General features: G+C 29.7%; 1 protein-coding gene across 38 annotated transcripts in view; it reads left to right on the top strand.

The window, feature by feature from the left end:
• Nucleotides 1-24,376, top strand: part of LOC145283618 (nucleolysin TIAR-like) — a 110,537-nt gene that overhangs the window by 74,363 nt on the left and 11,798 nt on the right. For 26 of the 38 annotated variants that reach the window (XR_013868656.1, XR_013868648.1, XR_013868653.1 and 23 more), the window contains 8 exons: nucleotides 7,231-7,318; nucleotides 17,987-18,062; nucleotides 20,474-20,579; nucleotides 20,835-20,927; nucleotides 21,135-21,219; nucleotides 21,986-22,124; nucleotides 22,482-22,633; nucleotides 23,111-23,220. Coding sequence is in view for 10 of the 38 variants with exons in the window: in XM_080132563.1 (XP_079988689.1) it covers nucleotides 7,231-7,318; nucleotides 17,987-18,062; nucleotides 20,474-20,579; nucleotides 20,835-20,927; nucleotides 21,135-21,219; nucleotides 21,986-22,124; nucleotides 22,482-22,633; nucleotides 23,111-23,220 (849 nt within the window). In the remaining 28 variants the exon portion in view is untranslated. Of the gene's footprint in view, nucleotides 1-7,230; nucleotides 7,319-17,986; nucleotides 18,063-20,473; nucleotides 20,580-20,831; nucleotides 20,928-21,134; nucleotides 21,220-21,985; nucleotides 22,125-22,481; nucleotides 22,634-23,110; nucleotides 23,221-24,376 lie in introns of all 38 variants that reach the window. The other 12 variants (XR_013868654.1, XR_013868646.1, XR_013868652.1 and 9 more) reach the window with 1 other exon arrangement.

Raw genomic sequence — 24,376 nt, 5'->3', positions numbered from 1 at the left:
CTTTTTCATACCTCTGTGGATTATAAAACAAACCCAATAAATGGTATCATAGGCAAGATGAGTTATTCTTTTATCTAACTAGAGTGGTTTGTGTATTTTAACTAGGTTGAAATTATTTTTTACTTCATAAAAAATGGTGTCGAGTGAGGCTGTTTTAATTATCATTCAACAAAAACAATTTTTTATCAAAATAAAATTACAGCGCTATTTTTGTAATATTATTTTCAAGTTAAATTCCAGTTTGGTGATATTCTTTTTACATTGTTAAGTGAAAGTCCGGAATAGTTACAAAACACTCTCTTCTCATGTTAAGAATAGGTTTCAAAATAACGTTAGTTCAATATAATTATTCTTTATTTAATTATTTGGTGAAAGTTCAGAACAATTACAAAACACCTTATCTCCAATGGGTTTCTAAATAAAGTGTTTCAGAAGTTTAGAGTACTGTTTTAGAGTTGCACCCCCCCACTTAATAATTCATCAAAATTTAAAAAAAAATCAACCAAATTTAATGAAATTTTCAGTATTTATTAATTAACAGTAACAGAATATAATATAAATATCTATAAAAAATGATTACATTACATCTTACATCTTAAATCTTAAACATTCCTATCCCATTTAAACCTGTTTTTCATTTATTTTTACACAAACTTTTGGTACTTATGCACTTATGTTACTGTGCTGAAATAATGGGGAAGGGTCTTTTGTAATTCTGTATTTTCACCTAACAATTTAATAAAAATATATATCATAAAACTTGAATTTAACTTTAAAATACTATTTAAAAAAAAATATAGCATGGTAACATTGTTTGAATTGAATATTAAAAAAAAAAAAAAAATCTTATGTTAAAATAAAACATTACCAAAAATATTTTTCTTTTCATAATCCAGAACTGTTTTCTAAATAAATAAAAATAAAAATGTATACTTTATTGCTGTAAGCCACTTTGTAAACAAACGTTTTGTTGATGACATCGCATTTTCAAAAAAATCAAATCTCGCTGCTTGCTATCATTTCTGTCAATGCGCATGTAAAAACTTAACCAATTCTTTTCAAATTTTTTAACAAAATATATTGACTGTTATATACCGTTTGAACAAAGTTTCTATCTTTTAAATTTATTTTTTTACTAGAAAGTCTCAATTTCAAAATGGTTCTAACTTGACTGTTCTAACGAAACAAAAAGGCTTTATACGATTAAAATAAGGGATGGTAAAGTAAAAACGCTGCTAAATAAGTTAAGAACTAGTAATGTGTGTCTTCATGGATTTTGTCCAAATTCTGATAAATTCTTTTCTTATTGTTTTAAAAATATGAAATTTCATCAACTAGTAGAACTTGCATGTCAAGTATTTATATGAACTGATCTAAAACGTGTGCATCCGAAAAATCATCTCCCGCTCTTAGACACACCATGGCTGTATGTTTCGTTGTTCATAGTGCAGAATTGCATTTTCTTTGAATATACAAATCTTAATATAAAAATATTAAGATACCATTTTAAAGAAAATCTTATTTTGAATCTAGTCATAGTTTTATATTGATTGATGTAGGAGAAATCTAATTAATTACTGATTTAAAAACAACTGTCGGATTAAGAATGTGCCTTGTCCAGCACTAAACAGTATGTCATTTGGTATTACTACTAAAAGAAAAAATAACTTGTTGATGACAAGTGTAATTTAATGAACAAACAATATCTTAATTTAATTTTCATAATCACGTTTAACAAAACAAACAGTATAGTTAAAAACCAATGCAATGCTGGGTAATATTCTATGGAAAAAAACTCGAGCCACAATGCTAGTGGAAGGCAATAATTTATTTAATTATGGAATCTCCAGGCCAAGATAAATATTTAAATTACACCCCTTAAAAAGGTGGTGATTGGTGTAAAAACACTCACATCTATGTCATTGAAGAGGGAGAAGAAAGGAAAGGGGGGGGCACTTCATTTAGGCACTTTATGATAAGTTCAGCTACTTTCCTCATTTAATTATTGATCTTGGAGATATCTTTTCCTACTACAAATGAAAGAATTATGAATTGAGCAATTGAAACGTTTATTTCAATCAGACTATGCACTAGATATCAAATGCTTATCCGCATACATACAAACAAAAAGAAACAAGAAATTTTAAAACCAGTTTGAACTTTAACATAGGTGTTCATAGATTGCTTTTTACTGATTGCAAAAAAAAAAAAAAAAGTCTTGTTTTAACATGAATGTTTGTTAAATCTTTTTAACACGAAAAAGATTGACTTGGGATCACCTGTAAATTTAATATTATTTCCTTGACACTTCCTCCAAAGGAGGGAGTTGGTTCAACCTCCTAGGGTGAACGTTATACAACAAGATGTTATATTTTTATCTGAAAAATACTTTTTAATATAAAAAAAAATTGTTTCAAATATTAGACATTATAATTTATGTGCTTTTGTTTTTCATAAGACTTTATCAAAGGTGAAAAATATTTTTATTTTTAGCTAAGAAACACTTTACAGCAAAAGCATACAAGCATTTATGTATGCATACAAATCGTTGTTTACAATTGACCAATTTCATGACTATTATGAATTTCTATGATGCCATCACGTTTGCATCTACACCCGCTGATGATTGCTGATCACTCAGTAGCTCTTAAGTGAACATCCTCTTAGGCATTTGTATTTTTGTTTTGAATGGTCAAAAGAGAAAGTTGCCATTATCTACTACTCAGCCTGCCAAAACAGAAAGAAAGGCCATTGACAGCTGACGACTGTTAAAGGATTCAATCTTGGCTGTAATGTTTGATAGTCATTTATCTAGTTTGCATGGATGAATGGTTTGGGAGCAGATTGGTACATTATATATATATATATAGCCAGGTCATTGTGACATGTTTCTCTGGTAAAACGAAATCAAGCTAACATTGTAGTGTTTAGCAGAAAAATTTTAAGGATAGGGGTTGGTAAGTAAAATTACATTTTATAATGTCAAGTTGTTTTATCTCTTGTAATGAAAATAAGAGACAATACATATTTGCTTAAGAATATTTTTTCTTATATATTTATGTAATATCAAACTGTTTATAAGATAGATTCAAGAGTTTTAAAGGTAAAGAGAAAATTAGCTTGTTTTTATAATCAGATTTTCATAAATTATAACTTCAGGATGATAAAAATGTGATAGTTTAATATTTTTATGGTAATTTAATCTGCGCTGACTTATGTTCCAACTGCTTTACGACCATTTGATTATACTTAATTGTACTCCTAAGTTGATGACTATGATAATCTGCATACAGATGAAAATTTAAAGCCGAAAACAACTATTCAACAATCTGTTTTAAAATTTTTGTTAATTTTTAATAAGGATGAAAATAAATGATTTAAAGAAAATGAAATGTATTCTGTTAAATTTAATTTCACAATTAGGATATAATTAAGATTGTTTTGTTTATTTCACATTGTTGCAATTATTTCAGTATATGTTTGTGTAATTGTAAATAAAAATCAAGTTAATGTCAAAAGTACAAACACATTGTCTCAATATTATTATTTCCTGTCAAAAAAACAAAGCATTTGTTCATTGTCAATTTGTCAAAATCTGTATACCTTGTCAATAATTCATTTAAAGCTTATTTGACTGGTGGTGAATATGACATTGATTGGGACTATCAACTATGCTACAAGTCATGATGAATATAGCCATCATTTTAATATAACAAATGGATTCTGAAATCTATTGAATAATTTCACATTTTAAGACAATACATATGCTTGTAATTGTTGTTGATTATGTAAAGGAAAAGCTTGTGTGTGTGTATCTCACTAAAACTGAAAAAATACAAATTAAAATCAGAGTTGATATTTTATTGATTGTCGTTGGCCCGGATGTATAATGTCTAAAATAAAAAAAAAATATTAATTTCGATAGGTGGGGTGGGTGGTCAAATTTCTTATTGTTCATGAGTGTGCTTTTATCCATGCATATGTACATTTCTTTCCATTCCAAGACCTGAAAACTAATAGATTAATTTAAATCATTTTCTAATGATTGTTGCAATTAGTTCATAGGTTGCAATAGGCTTCAGACCTGAATATTTTGGTTTCGATTTCAGCTAATGATGTCGTCTTTGTTTTTCTATATATATCTTGTGGTTTTAGGACTTTAAACACAACCAGAAACAAATTTTAAAACCTTTTAAAAGAAAAAAGATTCTGAAATCCTATTTTGTATTATCAAGAAGTAAACTTTATTTTTTATATTATCATATAGTAAATTTTTTTTTTTCAAATTGAAATTTAAACATTTTTCTATTGGGAGAAGAGGTTAGGGTTCGGTTTTAGTAATGGTATGAAGGCTTAAACACGTGATCTGGGATAACATATCCTTTTGTTGATGTTACCCTGGAACCATAATCACAAGGGCTCAATATCCGCCATAGAGCAGGTTTTCGAAAAGGTGAAATAACATTTAAAAAAAAAAAAATTCCTCAGAATGGGGTGGGTGGGTAGTGCTTTGGATGCACAAATGTTATACATACTATTTAACATGTATTTTGTTTCTTTTAATGGTCCAGGCAATACCGGGTAGCTTTGCTAGTATTGGATAAATCAAAAATCTTAAAACTAGTGCAACCTCATTAGTCCCCCCCCCCCAATCAGCAAATCGGAATGCCTCAAAATACTTTTCTTTACAAGCCATAAACACGGTGCTAGAAATTATCAAAGTTTTGATAAAAGAAAATAGTTTTCTCAGACTTGTTGTCCAGTCTGACCATGTTGATCCTTACATGATCTGCACACAAAGGAGGTTGTCATACTTGCAAAAGAAGCAATCAAAAATTACATTAACAATTCTTAAACCAATCATCAAATATAAGCATCAACTAATGATAGGAAGAGAAAATTGGAAACTGATGCCTGCTGAAAGTTCAAATGAAATTAAGCTGTTAGAATCAGACATTTAACATAGATGTATTTGTACAAGAAATAACATCATGTGCCCAAACTCTAAAACCATTGGGTGCTTAAAAAAACCTTAGGAGAAATCAAGGATAGTATTTGATAAGTTTACAAAAACTTATTGATTGTTTTATGAATATATTTTATTTGGCACAAACACATGCCAGCATGATAAAATGACCTGGAAGATTTTGTAGCGTTAAATCGCAAATTGATACAATTTATTTTAAACTTTATTTTGATCGAATAAGATTTGTATTTTATATCAAAAATGCAATGTAGTGAAATATGAAATGAAGTAAGGTAAAAAAAAATTAAGTCACATAACAGCAAATGTTTAATTAGTATTCCTCTCTTCTATCTCTTGCACAACAAATAAAAAATGTGGCCAGATTATGACCTCCCCGTCTCTGCATTTATCATGTCCACCCTCCTTACAATTTAGTCCTTTTGTTTCATCAATTCTTGTAAATTTAAGTGAAAAAACAAAAAAAAAAACAAAAAGCTTAATACGATTAAAATAAGGGATGGTAAAGTAAAAATGCTGCTAAATAAATTCAGAGCTAATAATGTGTCTTTATGGATTATATTAGTGCACTTGTGTAATAATAATAAAAAAAAATGTCATGCTTTTTTTGTTTTGTTTTTATATAATTCAATACCATGCTGATGTGTGTATTACTGAGATTAAAATATCTCCTTTAAAAAAGGCTATGAAAAAAAGAGTTGCTGTAATTTTTAAAAGCATTTAAGTACTTATTGGTTCTCCCCAACAAAGGAGGGATTGGACCTCGTAATTCATTCCTGTTCGTCTGTTCACACTTTTCTCAATAACTGCGCCTTGGATTTTTTTGAAATTTTGCACAAAATTTAGTCATGGTGAAAGTAAATTTTTGCTAGAACGGATTTTCTGGATTAGCTTTGGTTGGCCCCCTAGAAGCCATTATAGAGTAAATAAAATTGCTGCAAAATCGTTCATCCATTTGCATTTTCTCAATAACCACACCTTGGATTTAAAAATCTTTTTTTGCACAAACAGTAGTCAAAGTGAAAGTAAATCTTTCACCTGTGGAGGTGGGAACCTTGCATGCTTGGCTGGTTGAATTATAAAATAAATAATAGTACCACCATAAACATGCTGAACAAGTTTTTGTTAATTTTATGATTGAACAAGTTAGATATTTTTTATTTCAAGTAGTGAACTTTTATTAATGCTATCTTATAACAAAGTAAAGTCTGGATATACAAACTTGTATTTTAGTATTTACTCTGCCATGATTAAAAAAAAAATGTTTAAATTTGATTTATGTAATAAAAATATCAAAATTCAGCCCACTGATGTAAGATTAATAGTATGATAATTCTAAGTATGTGAAGCCATAAATAAAATAGGTATTAACAAATGAAATATTCAAATTTGAATATTTTTTTAATTTTTGAGGTGAACATTGATAAATTGTTTTGATCACTTAAACTATTTGAATGTTATTCTCACATAACCTACCTACCTTCAGGTGCATCTTTTGTAAAGTTGGTCAAATAATTAAAATACAATTATTGAAAGTAAAAAAGTGAGATTCCAGGTTTTCACACAAATGCATTTGAGGAAGTAAATACTGATTATAGTTACCAAGAACGGAATCTTGGTTATCACATATAGCAAACTTAATTACTTCATTGGTAGTTCTTTTGCTAAATCAAATTCCAATTTTTTTTTTTTTTTTTTTTTAAACAATCATTGGTCTTACTACTAATAAAAATGAATCTTTGTAGGTTTTGTAAGTAAAAACTTTCAAACTCTTCTGAACTGCTTAAATTGTAACCCATCCCCAGTTTCTATTTCAATATCTGCATGTTTTTTCTCCCCACACACATCCTTTTTATAACTTTTACTAATATTCTTTCATGATATATATAACGCCTAACATTTTTGCTTCACGGTTCTGAACTGAAGAGCTTGTTTGTCTGAACTGATTATTGTAGACATTTTTAATTTTGTCAACTAAATTTGCGTGTTTTTAGCTTACATTTTTTTTTTTAAATTTTGAATTCTGTCTCGAGATAATGAAACAATCTTTTAGTTTTTTTTATCCTTTTTTAATGTTTGAAACAAACCATTTTGAAATTTTTTGCTATATCTTTACAAGCTTTCATTTTAGTGGTAACATTTTTTTTTAAACCATGATTTAGGCCTTTCATCTCTCCATCCCATTATTTAAATTGACATTCGATTTAATTTTTTTTACTAATTTTTGCTCTCTTTTTTTCTTTCAGAGCACTTCCATATATTTGTTGGAGACTTAAGTCCTGATATTGAAACCCATCAATTACGGGATGCCTTTAAAGCTTTTGGGGATATCTCGTAAGTAATCATTGACCCCCTCTGTTTTTTTTTTTTTTTTTTTGTCCCCCCCCCCTCACTTTTCTTATCTGACCCTCCCTTTTGTCCCTGAGGATTAAAAATCTGACTATTTGCTTTCTTGCTGTTGGTTGCAGATGGTAGCTGATGGATCCTTTGGCTATCCTTTTTAGATTGTAAAGGATCAGTGTTCTCCACCAGCTTTAGCTTCCGCTAAGTTATTTTAATTGCCTTTGATTATGGCTCTCTTCTTGTTTTGCTTTTACTTCTGGTTCTACGCTGCCTCCTTTTCCAATGACACAGAAGAAACTGTAAAAAATAAAATACTTTGTAGTCGTAAGTTGATAGAAGTTATTGTTTTCTAAATATTTCATTGATATCTTCTTTCATATTTTCAATTTTTATAACAGTTGGAAGATCAAAAATCCTATTGATTCCATTTTATTTTTCTCATAGAATAATGTAAAAAAACAATGTCCAGTATCTATATGTATATTTTTTGTGAGCTAGGCATGTTGGTTGTATTCATTGCTTCATTCTCTTTATCTAAGATTAAGATCTTTTGTCAAACCAGTGGCCCTAATTATATCATCATGCTTCCCATGTCGAAGTTAAAGCTAAATTGTCTCATTTAAATAAATCTCATTGGTTATCAAACATAATCTTTCTGGTTTGCATCTTTCAATTTTAATGTACAATACATTTTAATTAATATTCTTTCTTCCAACTTTCATTCAATTCTCAAGTTTCGATTTCTAGAAACATTGTTACTGGCCTTTTTTTTTTTAATAGTAATTTGTCATTTTGGTTTTCCTATATAAAAAAAAGAATTACACAACTATTATGATCTATATGGAGAACTGAACATTAAAAAATTCTGAAAACTTATAACTTTTTAATTACAAATATGTCAATACCTGTTAGTTTTCCTCTCAAATGACTTTGAAATGTTAGTTTCATTAAGTTTTAAATATTTATCATCTCATCCACCCTTTTCTTTTTTCAAATTTTATTTGCTTTTATAAAATATTCGATTGCAAGTATGTTTTTTTTCTAATTTATTTCAATATGAAATGCATTGCACATATATATATATATATATATATATATATATATATATATATTGCAAAATACTTGATATGCAACTTAATCTGATGCTAATTTGAGATAGCATTTTTAGGTCGAGCTAATTTATAATGTTAATAGTAGTTTATGCAAAAATAAAATTTGCAATATAACTTTTTTTTTTGTCAACATTTTAATATGCAATGACATTTGTATGCAGAATTTATTGGATGATCATCCTTAAGCATAGACACTAGATTTGTAATATTTTAGATTTAGCGAAGTACAGTTATTCTTTTTTTTATCCCCTCACCTCTTAAAAAATATCTCCCCCTCTCCCCAAATATTATTTGGACTACTATCCTCATCTTGGTTGTATACAATGTTTTTGAATATAACTGCCAACTTTCAAGTGTATCTTTTAGAACTTCCTAATCTGTATGGAATTTTAAACTAAACCGTTCATTCACTCCACATAGATTTGCAAGGTTAACTAGGTTTAGCTGAAGGTTACATCAATCGAAATTTGTAAGTATTACAAGCAAGATGAAATTAATCATTATCCCCAAAAATGTATTATAGATTTTGTTATTTACAATTAGTTTTTCTTCTGTAATTTTTTAATGTATTTGCTTTTCTAAGACGAACACTAAAGTGATGTATTTCCATTTCCATCTGTGATTAATGAATACAATGTAGTTTGAATTCTGAATGTTAAGTTCATTTTTAAGTGAATGGCTTTTTTTTTTTTTTTTTTAGAATGAAGTTGATTTTCGTGTTGTATCCCTCCCCTCCACCCCCCCCCCCCCATTTGAAAATAACGTTCACCAGTGCAAATGCTTATTCTTGGTAACCTAGTATCTTTAGATATTACCAGGTTATTGTTGATAGTCTCAGATTCAACATATCTTATTGGGATTTTTTCTAAAGCAGAAAGATTATCTCAATTTGTACATCCGTTTTTTTTCTGTCTAAGAGATGAGAACTAGTTGTAAATAACTTTCTAGCTTATTCTATCATTGTACTCTAAAGTTCTCTTCTGCAATGCTTTTTAGAATGAAAATAAGCATTAGAGACAAGCATAATCAGTTTTCTTTAATTTGGTGTGGAGGGAGTAGCAATAGTTTCTTTAATTCATGGATGTCTTGTACAGTTTTATTTTTTATGTTTCACTTATTGCTTTTAATTAGAAAATGCTGTGTATTTAATGTATATGATTTATAAAAATTTGAGATAACGATGATGCTAGCAGTTACAGTTTAAAAATATTGCTAAAATTATTTTACCTTTTCTATATATCATAACTTGTTTTCAGCTAGACATAGAAATTAAATTAATCTAATAGTAAGATGTAGTTTGCTTGAAACATTGTGTGTATTTAGCAAAGTATTAGACAACTATCAATGCAAGAAATGAAAGCAGTTGGTGTTAAAAAAGGAAGACGAAAACAAATGATTTTCTATACATCCATATATAAAATCAAAAAGTAAAAAATAAGTTAACAAACCAAAAGCTTCTGTATACTTAAAGTGACTATTACTATTTCTATAGTAATCTAAACCAAATAAAGCTCAATACAATCAAAATAGAAAATAGAACATATGGTATAGAACACAATTGAAGACAGCAAGTTATATTTTACAAGAATTTATTGTTTGGCTGGATATTCAAATAAGATTTTCTTAATTTGTGGAGTTTCAAAGAAATTTGTTCTTATTAGAGGAATAATATTAGCAAATTGAATATTATAGCAAAGCTGGTATTGGAATAAATTGAAACTGCATTATATGAAAACTAGTCACATATGCAAAAGTTTTTAGTGCACAGTTCATGAAATGAGAGAAAAGAAAAAAAAAGTGAATTCTGAATTAAAAATCCAGATGAAAGGAAAAAACCAATAGGGTATTAAAATGTTTAAAAGAATATACAAATTAGCTCAATCTTTTGCTAGTGGATGCAATTCCACAACCCATATATAAATATGTACTAGCAGCCCGCTAGATATGGCCCAGTTGTAAAATATGCCTTGTCGTCATATAAAATGGATTTTAATTTATGCAGATTTTGTATTTATTATTATAGGGCCAATTTTCTATTGATTATTGTATTGTACCCAATATATAGTAGTGGTTTTAAGTTTGAAATAAAAAAAAATTGACTTGGGTGCCCTCAGCTAGAATCAAAACAAAAACATAGCTCTCCAGTGTTACCCTCTGAGTTGAGTTTATATGCATGTCAAAACTTTAAAAATTAATGTAGTTACACATACATTTGCACATGTGTAGGAGATACACATTTAGTTGATTTATGCATGCCAAATTCCAATATTTAAAATTTTTACTCCTTAGCTATTTTTACTGGCTAAAAAACCAATCAAATTTGTTTCACAGGTCAGAATACCTCAAGTTTCAAGTGTGTAGACCAAAAATTGTCAGTAGTATGGTAGACCATTCCACACGCAGTACAAGGTTACTTTATATATATATATATATAGAGTGTCCTGAAAGTCTGGCTACATTATGTAGCCAGACTTTGTGGGCACCCTGTATGTGTGTGTGTGTGTGTGTGTGTGTATATATATATATATATATACACACACACACACACAGGTTGCCAACAAAGTCTAGCTACATAATGTAGCCAGACTTTGTGGACACCCTGTATATGGGAGTTTCAAATTTCTCTATAACCGTGTTGACTGAAAATTGTCATAAAACTGCTGCAGTGGATGCAGCAAATTAAATAAAATATCTTTAATTTATAGAAAATCATGTTTATTTTTCAACACCAACTACTTTCCATTTCTTGCATTGTAACTTTCTAATACTTTGCTAAAGTTTTATAATTAGCAAATATATGTATTCACATTTTAACATTCTGCTTCAATAATTCCATTTACTGAAACCTTTTTTATTTGCCTCTTCACCATGGATTTTTCTGCAGATCTTTCCTAAGATCTTGGTTCTCTCCAGAGTAGCAGTTTCTTTTTGGACATAAAGTTATGCATAACAACTGATAGGGCACACAGATACTCGAGACTCGTTATTCTAGAAAATAAAGAAGATTCAACATGTCCACATTTTTACTGCGTTTCCAATACTTTATGGACTTTTTTTCGCTGAAAAGTTTTTATACTCTAATAATCTTCAGGTATGTAGGCTTCATACTGTTTTGCAAATGTTAGGCGCATGAATTTTTGTAAGTTGTCAATCAGGCTGGTTTATATTTTCCAATCTTAAATGATCTTGCTTGAACATTTTGTAACAATCTATCAAAATTATTCTCCACAAGTATTAATGGATAACAAATTTTTTTTTCTCAACTTTTTAACAATGAATATGGTAGTAGACATTTCATGCTAATTTATTTTGAAAAATAGGTTTCATTATATTTTATTTGCGGACTATTATCTTCATTATTATAATTGTTGTTTCACAACGTTTCCTCTGGCCTTCGTAAGGTTAACCACAACGGGATAGGAATGCTGAATCTTCAACTATATCTTCAGTAATTACTGCCTTCCATAGTTGTTGTTGTGCCATCACGTTTTGGCCAAGTAATCTTCTGACTGGCGTCGGGTAGGATTAAAACCGCTATCTTCAGACAATACTCACTTGGAACTGTAGAGATTCAACACCGTTATCCACTGTGCCATGGACCCGAAAGGGCGGTCAAGGTTGGATATTTTTTGATCTTATAAATCCAAGTCTTTATTTGATTTTCCACTGTTGGGTTCGTACCAAATGGTATATTTAATTAGTGGAATTCTTTTGAGATAAGTAATTTGTATATGGTTATTTGCGGACTATTATCCTCATCTTTATAGTTAATACAGTTGAAGATTCAGCATTCCTATCCCATTGCAGTTAACAACCTGACGAAAGCCAGAGGAATAGTTGGCTGAAATGTCGTGAAACAACTATAAAGATAAGGATAATAGTTCACAAATAAATAAATTAAAAATATATATATATATATGCAAATTACTTCTCTAAAGAATTCCAATAATTAAATATAGGTTTTTATTATTTTCTATATTGCTTTAGAACTAAGCAAAAGTCTATTGTAAAATACCTTTAAAAAAGGAAAAAAAAACTCTACCACAGTGTTCTTAACTTTTAATTCCTGTATTTGTAGATAAGATACATGTCTTTTAAATAAAAATGGATTTATCTAAGTTCAAATTTCTTTCTGGACTATCAAACTCTCAACGATTGACATATTTTTTGTTGATTATTTTTAAAACATTACCCTTCCAGATATGTAAAAAGAAAAAAGAAAGACAGCTGTTTCTCTTAAGGGACTTATTGTTTTTGCCAATATAATGGTCTGGAGTATATTATACCACACCCTGACTTTATGTAATAAAAAAAAAAAAGTTGAATTCATATTTATACATATTGTACAGAATTTGAATATGGCTATATAGATAGCATTTAATTTTAAATATGAATTAAAAACAGTCTAGCTAACCAGTTTCGAACTTCTAAATTATGCGTGTGTGTGTGTTTTATTTATATGTGGTACTCAGGTCTGCAAGACTAATCTACTTAAGGAATATAGAGCTCCGTATTTGTAATCGGTTATCTTTTTCTCTTAACAGGTGTATATTTTATTTTAGTCTTTTTAAATTTTCAGTATCCATACCTGAAATTTTTGTTAGTGGTCAACATTTCTATTGCAATAGATAAAATTTATACACCATACAAAGTTCAACATATTAAGTACTAAATCTTAGAGGTTAGCCACTTTGCATGTTGATGTTTTAGTGAATTTATTTTTTGAAGGTAATTGTTTAACTTAGAACTTTTTTTTCTCAATTCCTTCTTGCAATGTCTATTTCTTTTGTTTTTGTTTTAATTTTCCAATGGCTTGAAAAAAAAAAAAAAAAAAAAAAAAAAAAAAAGTTGGTGTTTTCGCATCTGAACTAATTAGAACGTGTCTTTAAATACTCGGACTATTTTTCCCCAAGTATAGACACTAAATAAACAGAGCAACCTTAGATTGCCTTCTATATTTCTCAAGATGGAAAACTAGATCATTAGCAACAGACTGGATGCAGTATTTCAAACATTTCTTAAAATTTTCAAATTTAAAATTATTTTCTGTTAACAGTATCACTGGTAATGTTACCTTACATATGTGTGCAAAAAGTTTTCAATATTCTTTTTTTTTTTTTTCTTTTTTTTTTTTCTTTTTTTTTTTTTTTCTTTTTTTTTTATATATTTTTTTGAAAATTATTGAAATTTTACACACATCTAATACACGTTTTCTGTAAGTATGTTTTCAATTTTTTTATAACCCCCTTAAACTACGAAGTTTTATTTTTAAATTTGAAGAATGCAGAGTATAATCCTTGTAAATGAAAAAGTTTTTGGAGCTCATTCAACATGAGGAAAGGAATAAAAACATTTTGTTCATTTATCATATTTGCTTATTTTTCTTTTCTAATTCTTCAATTCCAAGTGTTCTTGCTGGTTCCATATTTAGTAATTGTTACTTTTCCTAACTTCAAACAGATGACACGACCCGTCGTCCAGTCTACTACTACTACTACCAACAAATAAAGCGCATTTGGCACAGGCTATGTATGCCTTTTCATTCCTACTTTTTTTCTTTTTTTTCCTTTCTCATTACTTTTCTATTTTTTCCTGTAAAACTGCTGTGTGAGTAGTGTGCACTTCAGCTATGTCACATCGTTGAGTGTGAGATATATCGCTTCGTGGGCAGCAGCTCTGCAGAAAGTATGCGTCCAGTAAACCTTCCCCCTGTCTGTTCACCCACTTTGCGTTACACTTTTTAAAAAATTTCTTATTCAAAGATACAGCGGGGGTCCCCTTATGGGAGTGGGGAAGGGGGATGGGCTTTTCCCTTCCTTTCTTTTTTTTTTCTTCTTTTTTTTTACCTGCAAGTAGTCATAAGTATTTTTCTCATTTTTTCTGTGTGTTTGTATGTATGTGTATATAATATTTCCACACATGTAAATATTCTTATACACGTGCATTTTTTCTTTTTTCCCCCCCTTTTTTATTTAAATTTGTTTTCTTTTCTCAATATTTATCAGAATATTTTGCAATTTTCATGTTGTCTAGATATATATATATATATACATATATATATATATACACCCTCCAACTTATGCCTTAATTTGGCCCAGGAGGGGGGTGGGGAGAAAAAAAGGAAACTGACTACTTGTGCAGTGCATCAACTTAGGAACTCTAACCCTTAAAGAAGAACCTCTTCTACCATTGCATTGCCATAAACAAAGAAATATTTGTTTCCAGTTTGTTTGGTGACTTTGTTTCTTTGAAGCATATTACTGGCCTGTGATGGATGCTGCTGCTGCCGAGTATTTTATTTCCTATTCCCCTCAACCCCCTCCCCTTTTATTATAATCATCCTCCCTCCCCCTGCCAGTCTCCCATTTTTGTGTGGTAGGCTCTTTTATGGGGTGGGGCAGGGTGGCATGCTCAGTCCACTATGCTAGGTAGTTTTAAAAATGCTGCAGCTTCCGTTTTTAGATTGCTTAGCAAAGGCTTTAATAGAAAAATAAAATACATTTTCTTTTTTCTATCCCATATTTGCTACTGTTAGATAAATCGCTTGTAGTTGTTTTTCATTTTAAGGTATATAAAAGGAATGGGATCATTACATATCCCCACTGTAACCTTTTTTGATTCTTTCAATTGAACTTCATATGTAAAGTTAAACTTTTAAATATCAAAAGCTTATATGTGCATATAACTATTATTGCTATTACTATTTCCTAATTTAGCCCAACATCAAGCATTAACTAATATTTACATATTCATTTTTTTTTTTTTTTTTTTTTCTAAAGATTTATTTACCAAGCATATTTATTATACCAGAAAAAAATTCTGTTGGGAGATGAATAGTTGAAATATTACTTTGAGTTCTACTTTATACTTATTTACCCCCCTCCCCCCCTCCAATTTATATACCTGCCTGCCTTCCTTCCATTGGTCAGTGCATTTAAAGTGTGCTTTGAACTAAATAGAAGGACATCTTTTTTTTTTTTTTTTTTTAATTTTTATTTATTTAAAAGAAAAAAAAAAAACTTTAGCATTGCTGACGCTTGCTTATTTATTAATCTTAGTAATTTAACAATAACTCCGTAGAATTTAGTGAATAAACATTCTCCCTCCTTTGCCTTTCTCAAGTTGGTTCTGCCATTAAGAAAATGGAACCCATTTTGGAATATGCATTTTATTCTCTTGCTATGAATTAAAGTTTTTTTTTTTTTTTTTTTTTTAAATTTAATATTTAATCACAATTTAAAAAAAATATAAACCCTTTTTATTCTTTATTTCAAGTCTTTGTTACCAGGATTAAAATCTTTCTCCTGTTGATGAAGTCTATTTTCCTTGAAATGGGTGCTGTATTGCATCTTTATTTTCATCATGTTGAATTCGCTCCATTTGGCTGCAATATCGTTAGACCAAATATAAAATTTAGTTAGAAATTTAACAGTTGTGTGCTCTTGTAGAAGTTAATCCCTCCCTCATTTTTAAATCAATTTCAAGTCATTAAATTTATTGGTCTCGTCTATATTTGCTCTGTTTATTAGTAACACTAAAAAGAAAAATGATGAAAATAATCAAAGTTCTGTGATCTTCTTTCAATTGTTTTTCTTTGATCTTTTGCTTCCTTCTCTTGATTATTCTCCATTTTGAGACGAGAAAATGTTTTCCTTTTTTTTTCTCTTCCATTTTTGGTCTTTACCTTCTCATCACCCTTCCATTCACTTACCATCTATGGCTCATTTTATTTTATGCAGTGCAAAAAACAAATCTGGCTTTTTCATATCACTTGGCCTCACATCTTTTTAAGTCTTTGTACTGAGATGAAGGAAATATGTTTGATTCTTCTAATGGCTGTATATAGAAAAAAGAATAAGCTCAACTGCACTGATCTTGTTGTTTGATCCATATTTCTACCATAATGCTATTTGGTCAATTCTCTTAAAATATTTTCTTCCAATTTTCTGTTTAGATACTTGAGAGCATCTTAGACCTGCAAAGGCAAATTGTAATTATTTTTTGTTAAAAAATAAATTTGAATGCTTTTTTAGCCTAGAGATTCATTCTTTTTCAGTTTTGTCCAACAATTCTCATCTTGATAGAAATGCCACCGAATGTTTCATTAGATATACTAGTGTGTCTTATCTTACTAACATCAACTACCATTGCTGCTTCCCTGCTCCCTCTGATAGATCAAATTAAAAATTAATTTTATATCAATGAACCTGTTTATTTTATATATAATCTTCAATTGCCATGCAGATAAACAAAACCCAAACTCTTGCTACAAAAGCATAGTGGACTTTCATTTCTGCATGCTTTTTATAGTGGAACCAAGAAGTTTCTTCTTGGTTCCACCTAACAATATTTTCTTTATTTTTTCTTTATTTTTTAAAAATATTTTTTTAAACATTAAAACCTGTTTTCTTTTTAAAGTATCTTAATTTTCCTTATTTATTTTTTCTCTTTTGTTAATATTTATAATAAATCCAAGCTTTTTGAACCATTTGAGCACAATATTTGATAAGTGCAAGCTCTTGTCAGGAAGAGAAAGGCTAGTTGGTAACGGGAGTCGTTTACTAATTTGATTAGTTTGCAATCATTTAAATCCGATAACAAATTTGAATCTATTCAATGAGCACCTCACTTTTTAAATTTTTGAAAATTTACCCTGACACATTGTAATTTTAAGTTATTTCACCATTTTTTTTCTTTATAACTTCCCATTATTCCATAATCATTTTGTATTAGGCACAACTTTTTTATATACAGTGTACCATGTTAATTTGGTACTGGACTTTTTTCTTTTAACGCGAGTTATTGAATAATACACAGGTAGGGTTTTAAAAACATTTTTATGACATCTTGAAGGTTGTATGTGAGTTTTATATTAAGTCTAAAATCAGCTTTGTATCAGTCCTTATTTGAAGACTGCATATTAAAAACGAAATTAATCTTTTTATAGTTTTTAAAAAAAATTTTTTTAACTTATATCTATCCACAAAATTCGCTTCTAACCACGGCCATGCCTATAACAGGCCAGTTGATCATGTAAGCCTTTTACTGGGAGCAATGTGAGTTTTCTAGCTAATTAATATATTAGTTCAAAACATTCCATTGTAATTAATTTTTCATGAATTTTATATACCAAATAAAATCCACAATGAGTTAATTGATAAGTTTGACAATTATTAACACCTAACTTTGAATAAACAGTCAAATGAAAGTTTCAATGGGTGACTCACATTTCAGTGTGAGATTTAAAAAAAAAAATAAAAAAATAAATTTATTCGAATTTATATTCGAATCCTCTTTGAGAATTAAAAAAAAAAATTCTGGGGGCAATGAGAATGAAATAACTAAAAAAGATTTGTTTTAGAAATCTTACCTTCATTCAGACTCCAAATGTTAGATCTCTTGGCCTGTTATAGGCAATGGTCATGCTCCCAAACTACTTGTTTGGATTTTTTTTTTTTTTACATTTACATACAGCCTACAAGTTAGTGATTTTTAATTTTTTAAATTATTGCATGATTTAATTTTTTTTTTTTCCTATTTATTTCAGAGATTGTAAAATTATCCGAGATCCGCAAACATTAAAGTCAAAAGGATATGGCTTTGTGTCATTTGTAAACAAAGTGGTAAGTAATGCTTTTAATTTTAAAATCTTAAAATTTTACATCAACAATTTAATTAAGCTTTATCTGTTAACCATACTGATATAAAGTAAATCAATTATTGCCTCTACAGAAGACAATCATTAACAAGATATATTTTTGTACTGGATACTAGCCTGCACAGTCATCTGTAGCAACAACAGAGCAGCAAAAGAATCAATTCAACTTGAAGTGCAATAGAAAATAGAAACCTGACTTGAAACAAATTTTAAACAGTTTAAAAGACATGGGAATACAACAAACTATGTTCAATCAATAAAACCCTCTTAAAGAAAATGGGAGCTGGAACACAAAAAGATGGAGAGAGCAGATAATAATGTCCAGCATTAGGTCAAATCAGACTTTACTCACTTTTATCGTGAAACTGGAAAATCTGTCTGAATATTTGGCTTACCGGATGAAATACAAAAAACATTTGGATAGAATGCGGTGACTTTGTTTTTGTTAACATTGTAACATATGGTTCTTAATACATAACTTTATTATAAAATGATCGTGAAAAGGTTAATATGCCATTAATTACAAGTCTATTCTATAAAAGGCAAAACGGGCGCACGCATTCGGGTATGTCCACGAAAGGCTTTTTTTTGTGTGTGTGTGTGTGTGTGGGGGGGGGTTCTCGACAAGGTTACTATTTTGGAGAATTTTCCTTATACTTCCTAGTTCGTAATATCTCTGATTTACGGATCTTTTATTTGATCGAGCGCTAAAAAAAAAAACTCCCTGGTTTCCAGTCCCTCCTCCCTCCACGTATAAAAGCGAAACTGATCGAAGCAAAGGCACCATCCGCCTGGCCTTCTGGGGTGGGACATCTTGAAGGCAATTAGCTTTGATCAATGTGGGGGAAACCCTTCATATCACACAATTGCTATTCATTTGACACTGCCAAAGCTCCCCCTTTCGGTGGGGAAACAAATACGCCAGATAGCTGAAAGCTTGTCTGACCTATAGCCAGTCATCTTGCTATCCGCTATGGCGTAATGGTTGACATCACTAAATTTGAACGCTTTACACTTGTGCTTGCATCATAGTGTAGTGGTAAACTCTCAGCTTTTGTTTCTTTTCTGCCTTTGTGTTGCAGGTTCCAGCCTGCCTGCATGCCTACTACCACATTTTTATTTTTTTTTAAATACACCTTCTAACATCCAGGCAACACTGGGCACCCCCGCTAGTCTCTCATAAAAATCATTGCCATTTTAAAGCTTCATAGACTTTTTATTGCCAAGTTGAATTAAAATAAAAACATGATTGCCAGATTAATGTGAACCTACAAAACATTTCATGTTATTTTATTTTCATCCATTATTATACTAAAAGTCTGAATTGGTTTGTACATCTTGAGTAAAATATAATAAACAAAGAATTGGCTCTATAATATTAAATATGAAATCTGCATAAATTTATCATACTTAAGTGTATCTTATGTCCGGGCAACGCCGGACACCCTTCTAGTACTTAATAAATTATATTTAGAACAAACTGCAAAAATAGTGATTAGTTTGATCACTTATTGGATTCAGGTTTGTTTTGTTGAGGTAAAAGTGAATTTGCCAGTTAATTAAAATGTCATCCAGAACTTTATCTATTTCAGTTTGATAGTCCTCCTCTTTACAGTTATGGTTTAAATTGTAATACTGCTTGTGGTGATATTCTCTTGTTTATAATGGCATATTCCAATTTTTAAAACTCTTTCCATTATTACTCTCGGATGCTATTAAACAGACTGAAGTAAGAGTGTATAGTATATAGCATAGTATTAAAAAAAAAGAAGTGAAGAGGTCTTACTGTGAGAGCAGGTGATATCTTAGCAAGAAATGGGTAACTTGGTGAGTTAATTGCAAATTATAGTTAAATAGAACAATTAAAATAACCTCTCCTCTCTGTTAGCAAAAAAAAAAGAAAAAGCAAAAAACAATTCAATAAAGGAGCATCTTAGTATGTATTTTCAGTAATTATGAGGGGGGAGGCTTAGAGGAACACGCTGATTAACTGAACTTTAGTATAATTAACTATTTAAGGTCTAAATTTGATTATGTATTAAACCATTTCTAATTGACTTGTGTTAACATTTTACAACTATTTCTGTATGCAAGAATGATTTAATCTAAGGCATTTCTAAATCATAACGTATCATTTAAAATGTAGCTGATAAATTCCATTTTGTATATAGGTGTCTTAGAGTCTCCATCTATACACTTAATGGAATATGTAATATTCACACCAACCCATTTTCTATCAATGAAAAACATTTTCTTCTGTGGTTCTAGCATGAGATGAATTTCTTTTAACATAGCTTTTTTGAAAGGCTTCTCATTCTCATCATTGCTTCCAGATTTTTTCGACGTAATTTCTAACTTTTGTGCTTTTCATTGCAGGATGCTGAAACAGCAATCAGCACCATGAATGGTCAGTGGCTGGGCAGTCGGCCGATAAGGACAAATTGGGCTACTCGTAAGCCGCCTGCTCCTAGTCAGAAAGACAGTAAGTGGACTTCCGAGCTTTTCTTTCTAATTTGACCCCAATCTCTTTAAAAAAAAAAAAAAATGTTCATCTTTTTAAGTTTTATTTGAAGTGCTTTGTATTTGAAGTGCTTTGTATTTGAAGTGCTTTGTATTTGAAGTGCTTTGTATTTGAAGTGCTTTGTATTTGAAGTGCTTTGTATTTGAAGTGCTTTGTATCTTACATTTTTGCAAACTTTGACAAAATGCTTTACTGGTTACTTCCTTTTTGTTGTAGACACAAAGCAGCTGTCTTACGATGAAGTATATGGCCAATCCAGTCCCACTAACTGCACGGTTTATTGTGGGGGCATATCTCAGGGTCTTACCGGTGAGTAACTCATAACATAATAACAATTGCCATAATTTATTGAACATTCTTTGTTAATTAGTCAATAAAAAGCAATATGTGTGTGTCTGATATAAGGTATGTGATGATGTAATTCCAATCAGTTAATGAATTTTTTTAAAATTTGTTTTTATCTTTTATTTTATATTATTACAATGTTTTGTACATTTTTTTCTATCCTTTATCTAGAGGAACTGATGAGGAAGACTTTTAGTCTATATGGAGCAATCCAAGAAATCCGTGTATTCAAAGATAAAGGCTATGCATTTATTCGGTTAGTAAATTTTTCTTTATAAAGAGACGTGTGAATATTTAATGTTTTAAACATTTGTATAAATTTGGATAAATATTTTGTATATTTGTATAGATATTTAGAGTATATTTTTATTGTTCATTTTTAAGTTATTTTGTTGTTGCAATGGTGCTCACATTCTGAACAATAGTGATCCATGCATAGCAGTCCTGAGTTAGATCACATGAAATGATTAACTGATTTTACTGCAAACCTGCGAACTTGAGTTCAGCCAAGTTTATCTTGATGATGTTGACTCACGTTCTCAGCTAACTGCTGACATAGTTGTGCTATCCATGCAAAGAGTTGGCCAGGATTACCTAATTCTCCCACTGGGTGACTAATTGCATACTCAAATCATTGGAGACGTTGATAACAAATGGAAAAAACTTCAGATTGAAGTGTTTATGAAGAACAGCGGTTGGAACACAGCCTTCAGCTAATGCAAAAACGATGAAGGCAAACTTTGTCAGACTTCCAATTGATCACCCTCATTGACCATATCTCTTACTTGACCAGATGATAGATTAGTAGAGATGTCTTTTTGTTAATATTGAGATTTGACTCCTTCCAGAGCTGTTGGAGTCTTACCAAGTCTTTTTCCATAATATCAGCAAAACATAACTGTTGTATTATTAAAAAATGAATGTATTTAATGTTTTACTATGATTTTCATCAGTTTCCCTTGATACTGATTTTATTGGATTGGTCTTGAAAATGATCATGCTACAAATTTCCTTTATCACAGATTTTCCTCCAAAGAATCTGCTGCACAAGCTATTTGTGCTGTCCATGGCAATGTTATTGCAGAGCAACCTGTTAAATGTTCTTGGGGCAAAGAATCGAATGACCCTAACCAGACCAGTCAGCAATCAGTTAGCAATGAGGTAAGTTTGCACTTTTTATTTAATGCCTGGCTTTTCAGTATGCACTTTTTGTTTAAAACTCAGAAAAAAACAAAATGAACTTTTCCTGTTTTCTGATTCAATTACACAACCACTTAAAATAACATGAAATGCATTTACAACTTTTTAAATAAGGTTTTTAGAACCTGTAATTGGTTTTGATCTGCAAATGACTAATATTAGAATTGTATTTTTGAAAAATGTAAATAAGTTAAAATATTTAAATTACAATCATTAATTATAAAGCTATACATATCTACCAGTTTATTTGGAGTATTTTCATGACAACTATTTTTTACTTTTGTAATTCTCATGTTTATTCCTCCCTTTGTCCTGCAGCAACAGCAACCTTTTTCTTCACCTTCTGCATATGGCCAATTCTATAGCAACATGGGATATTGGGGTTATCCTTACCAAAATATGGCGCAAAGTAGTTATGTTCAAGGTGGTATGAACCAGTGGACTGGTTACAATTACCAAGCATATGCTGGGTAAGTTTGCTTTATTTCTTCCCCATCTATCTCCTGTTGCTCACAAACATGTGGAAAACAAATTTTCAAACTGTTAACTTATTTAATTCATCTACTTTTCATTCCAACTAAAATATACATCATATGTAAAGGAACATGTGCTATTATACTTTAATATTTTTTATTTTGAAATAATTACGTTTTCATTATTTTGTAATGAAATAACCTGGCATTGCTTGACAAATTTCTAAAATTATTTACAACCTTATCACTTTTAATCAAAGGACATGTTTACCATACTACCCTTTGCTGTTTCTAGATTATGATCTTTTCATCCTCAAAATAAAGTACTAAAAAAAAAGTGCACTACTTTAATCTGTACATTTACCAATGAAAGTATGAAACTTGAATGTGACAAACTTACACCTGAATGCATCTTAAAATGAATTTTCATAATTGTGCAGTAACTATACCATTTTATAATTCTTCTCTTTCCAGGATGAATGTTCCTACAATGCAGCAATGGGGCCAAATCCCAATGCAACCAGGCCAACAGCAACAGTTTAATGGTCAGCAACAAACCATGTTGGGATATCCTCTTCAGCAAGGTAAGTAGACTCTTAATGCCCCCAAATAATTTACAACTTTTATAGGATTGAAGTATTGATAATAAAAAAAAAGAAACTAAAAGATAATTCTTGTTATAGCATGTGCTTTTTTTTTTTTTTTAAGTGAAAAGTTTGAATTCATTATTTTAAAATTTGGATGTTGAATCCTTATTAAGTGTATGCGTTTTTCTCTACCACCACCAATGTGTGATCACCATATTTACATTTATCAGCTTTTCACACGGTTTAAAAAAAGTTTTTTTTTAACCTTTTTTATTTAACCATTTCTCTAATCATTTTTTTTTTAAAAACTTATTAAATTAATTATTAACAATTTAGTAAAAGCCCACTTTTTGGTTGCTTTGTTTTCCTCTATTTTCTTTTCTTCTCCTTTCTCTTTGTTTTTCTTCAGCTGCTGTAGTTGTTTGTCTGCATGCTGTCTTCTCCCAATCATTTTCTCCCCCCTCCCCATTATATAAATTTGTTTTTATTTGCTTCAACCCTCTTCAATTATTTGTATATGGAGATATAAAAAAATTCTTAGTAAGTATGGTTTAGTCTGAGGCCTACCTTGAATCGAATCAGTTGTATAAACATAAATGGTTGGACATTGATGATTTTCACATGTCGAAAAATAAGGTAATCATTTCATACTGTCCAAGCTTTTTTCTTTTTTACTTTTTAAAATTTTTTTTATCATAGCTAAAAAATAATTTTTTAAATTGGCTCTTAATTCATTAAAAAAAATTTTTTATTTTATTTTTTAAAATAAAATTTTTATCCTCTTGGGATGATTTAGAATGTAATTAGTTTGGTTGATTTAATTTAAAAATTAATAAAATTTTTTAAGCTTAAAAAAGATGGTAACTGTAATTAAATCTGCATGCTTCATGAATGTTGGGACCAAGAACAATAACTGTTGCTTTCTTTACATTTCTTAAATTACTGGATTAAAACTTGTTTGTTATATATTTCTAATTTTCTCTTAATTGCATGTCAATATATCAAATCATAAGAAAAGTAATCTTTTGTTTCTTATTCACTAATGAGCAGGTGGATTAACCTGATGTTCGACATGCTAGTCAGGCAGTTTGTAATCTTTTGAAACACAATGTCAAGTACATGGAAGCCAATTACATACATCCATCATGCACTA

The sequence above is a fragment of the Euprymna scolopes genome, chromosome 8 (genome assembly GCF_053919585.1).
Source record: "Euprymna scolopes isolate OS-2025 chromosome 8, ASM5391958v1, whole genome shotgun sequence".
Lineage (NCBI taxonomy): Eukaryota > Metazoa > Mollusca > Cephalopoda > Sepiida > Sepiolidae > Euprymna > Euprymna scolopes.
Note: the sequence above shows the minus strand (reverse complement) of the source record. Positions and strands in the feature narration are given on the sequence as shown.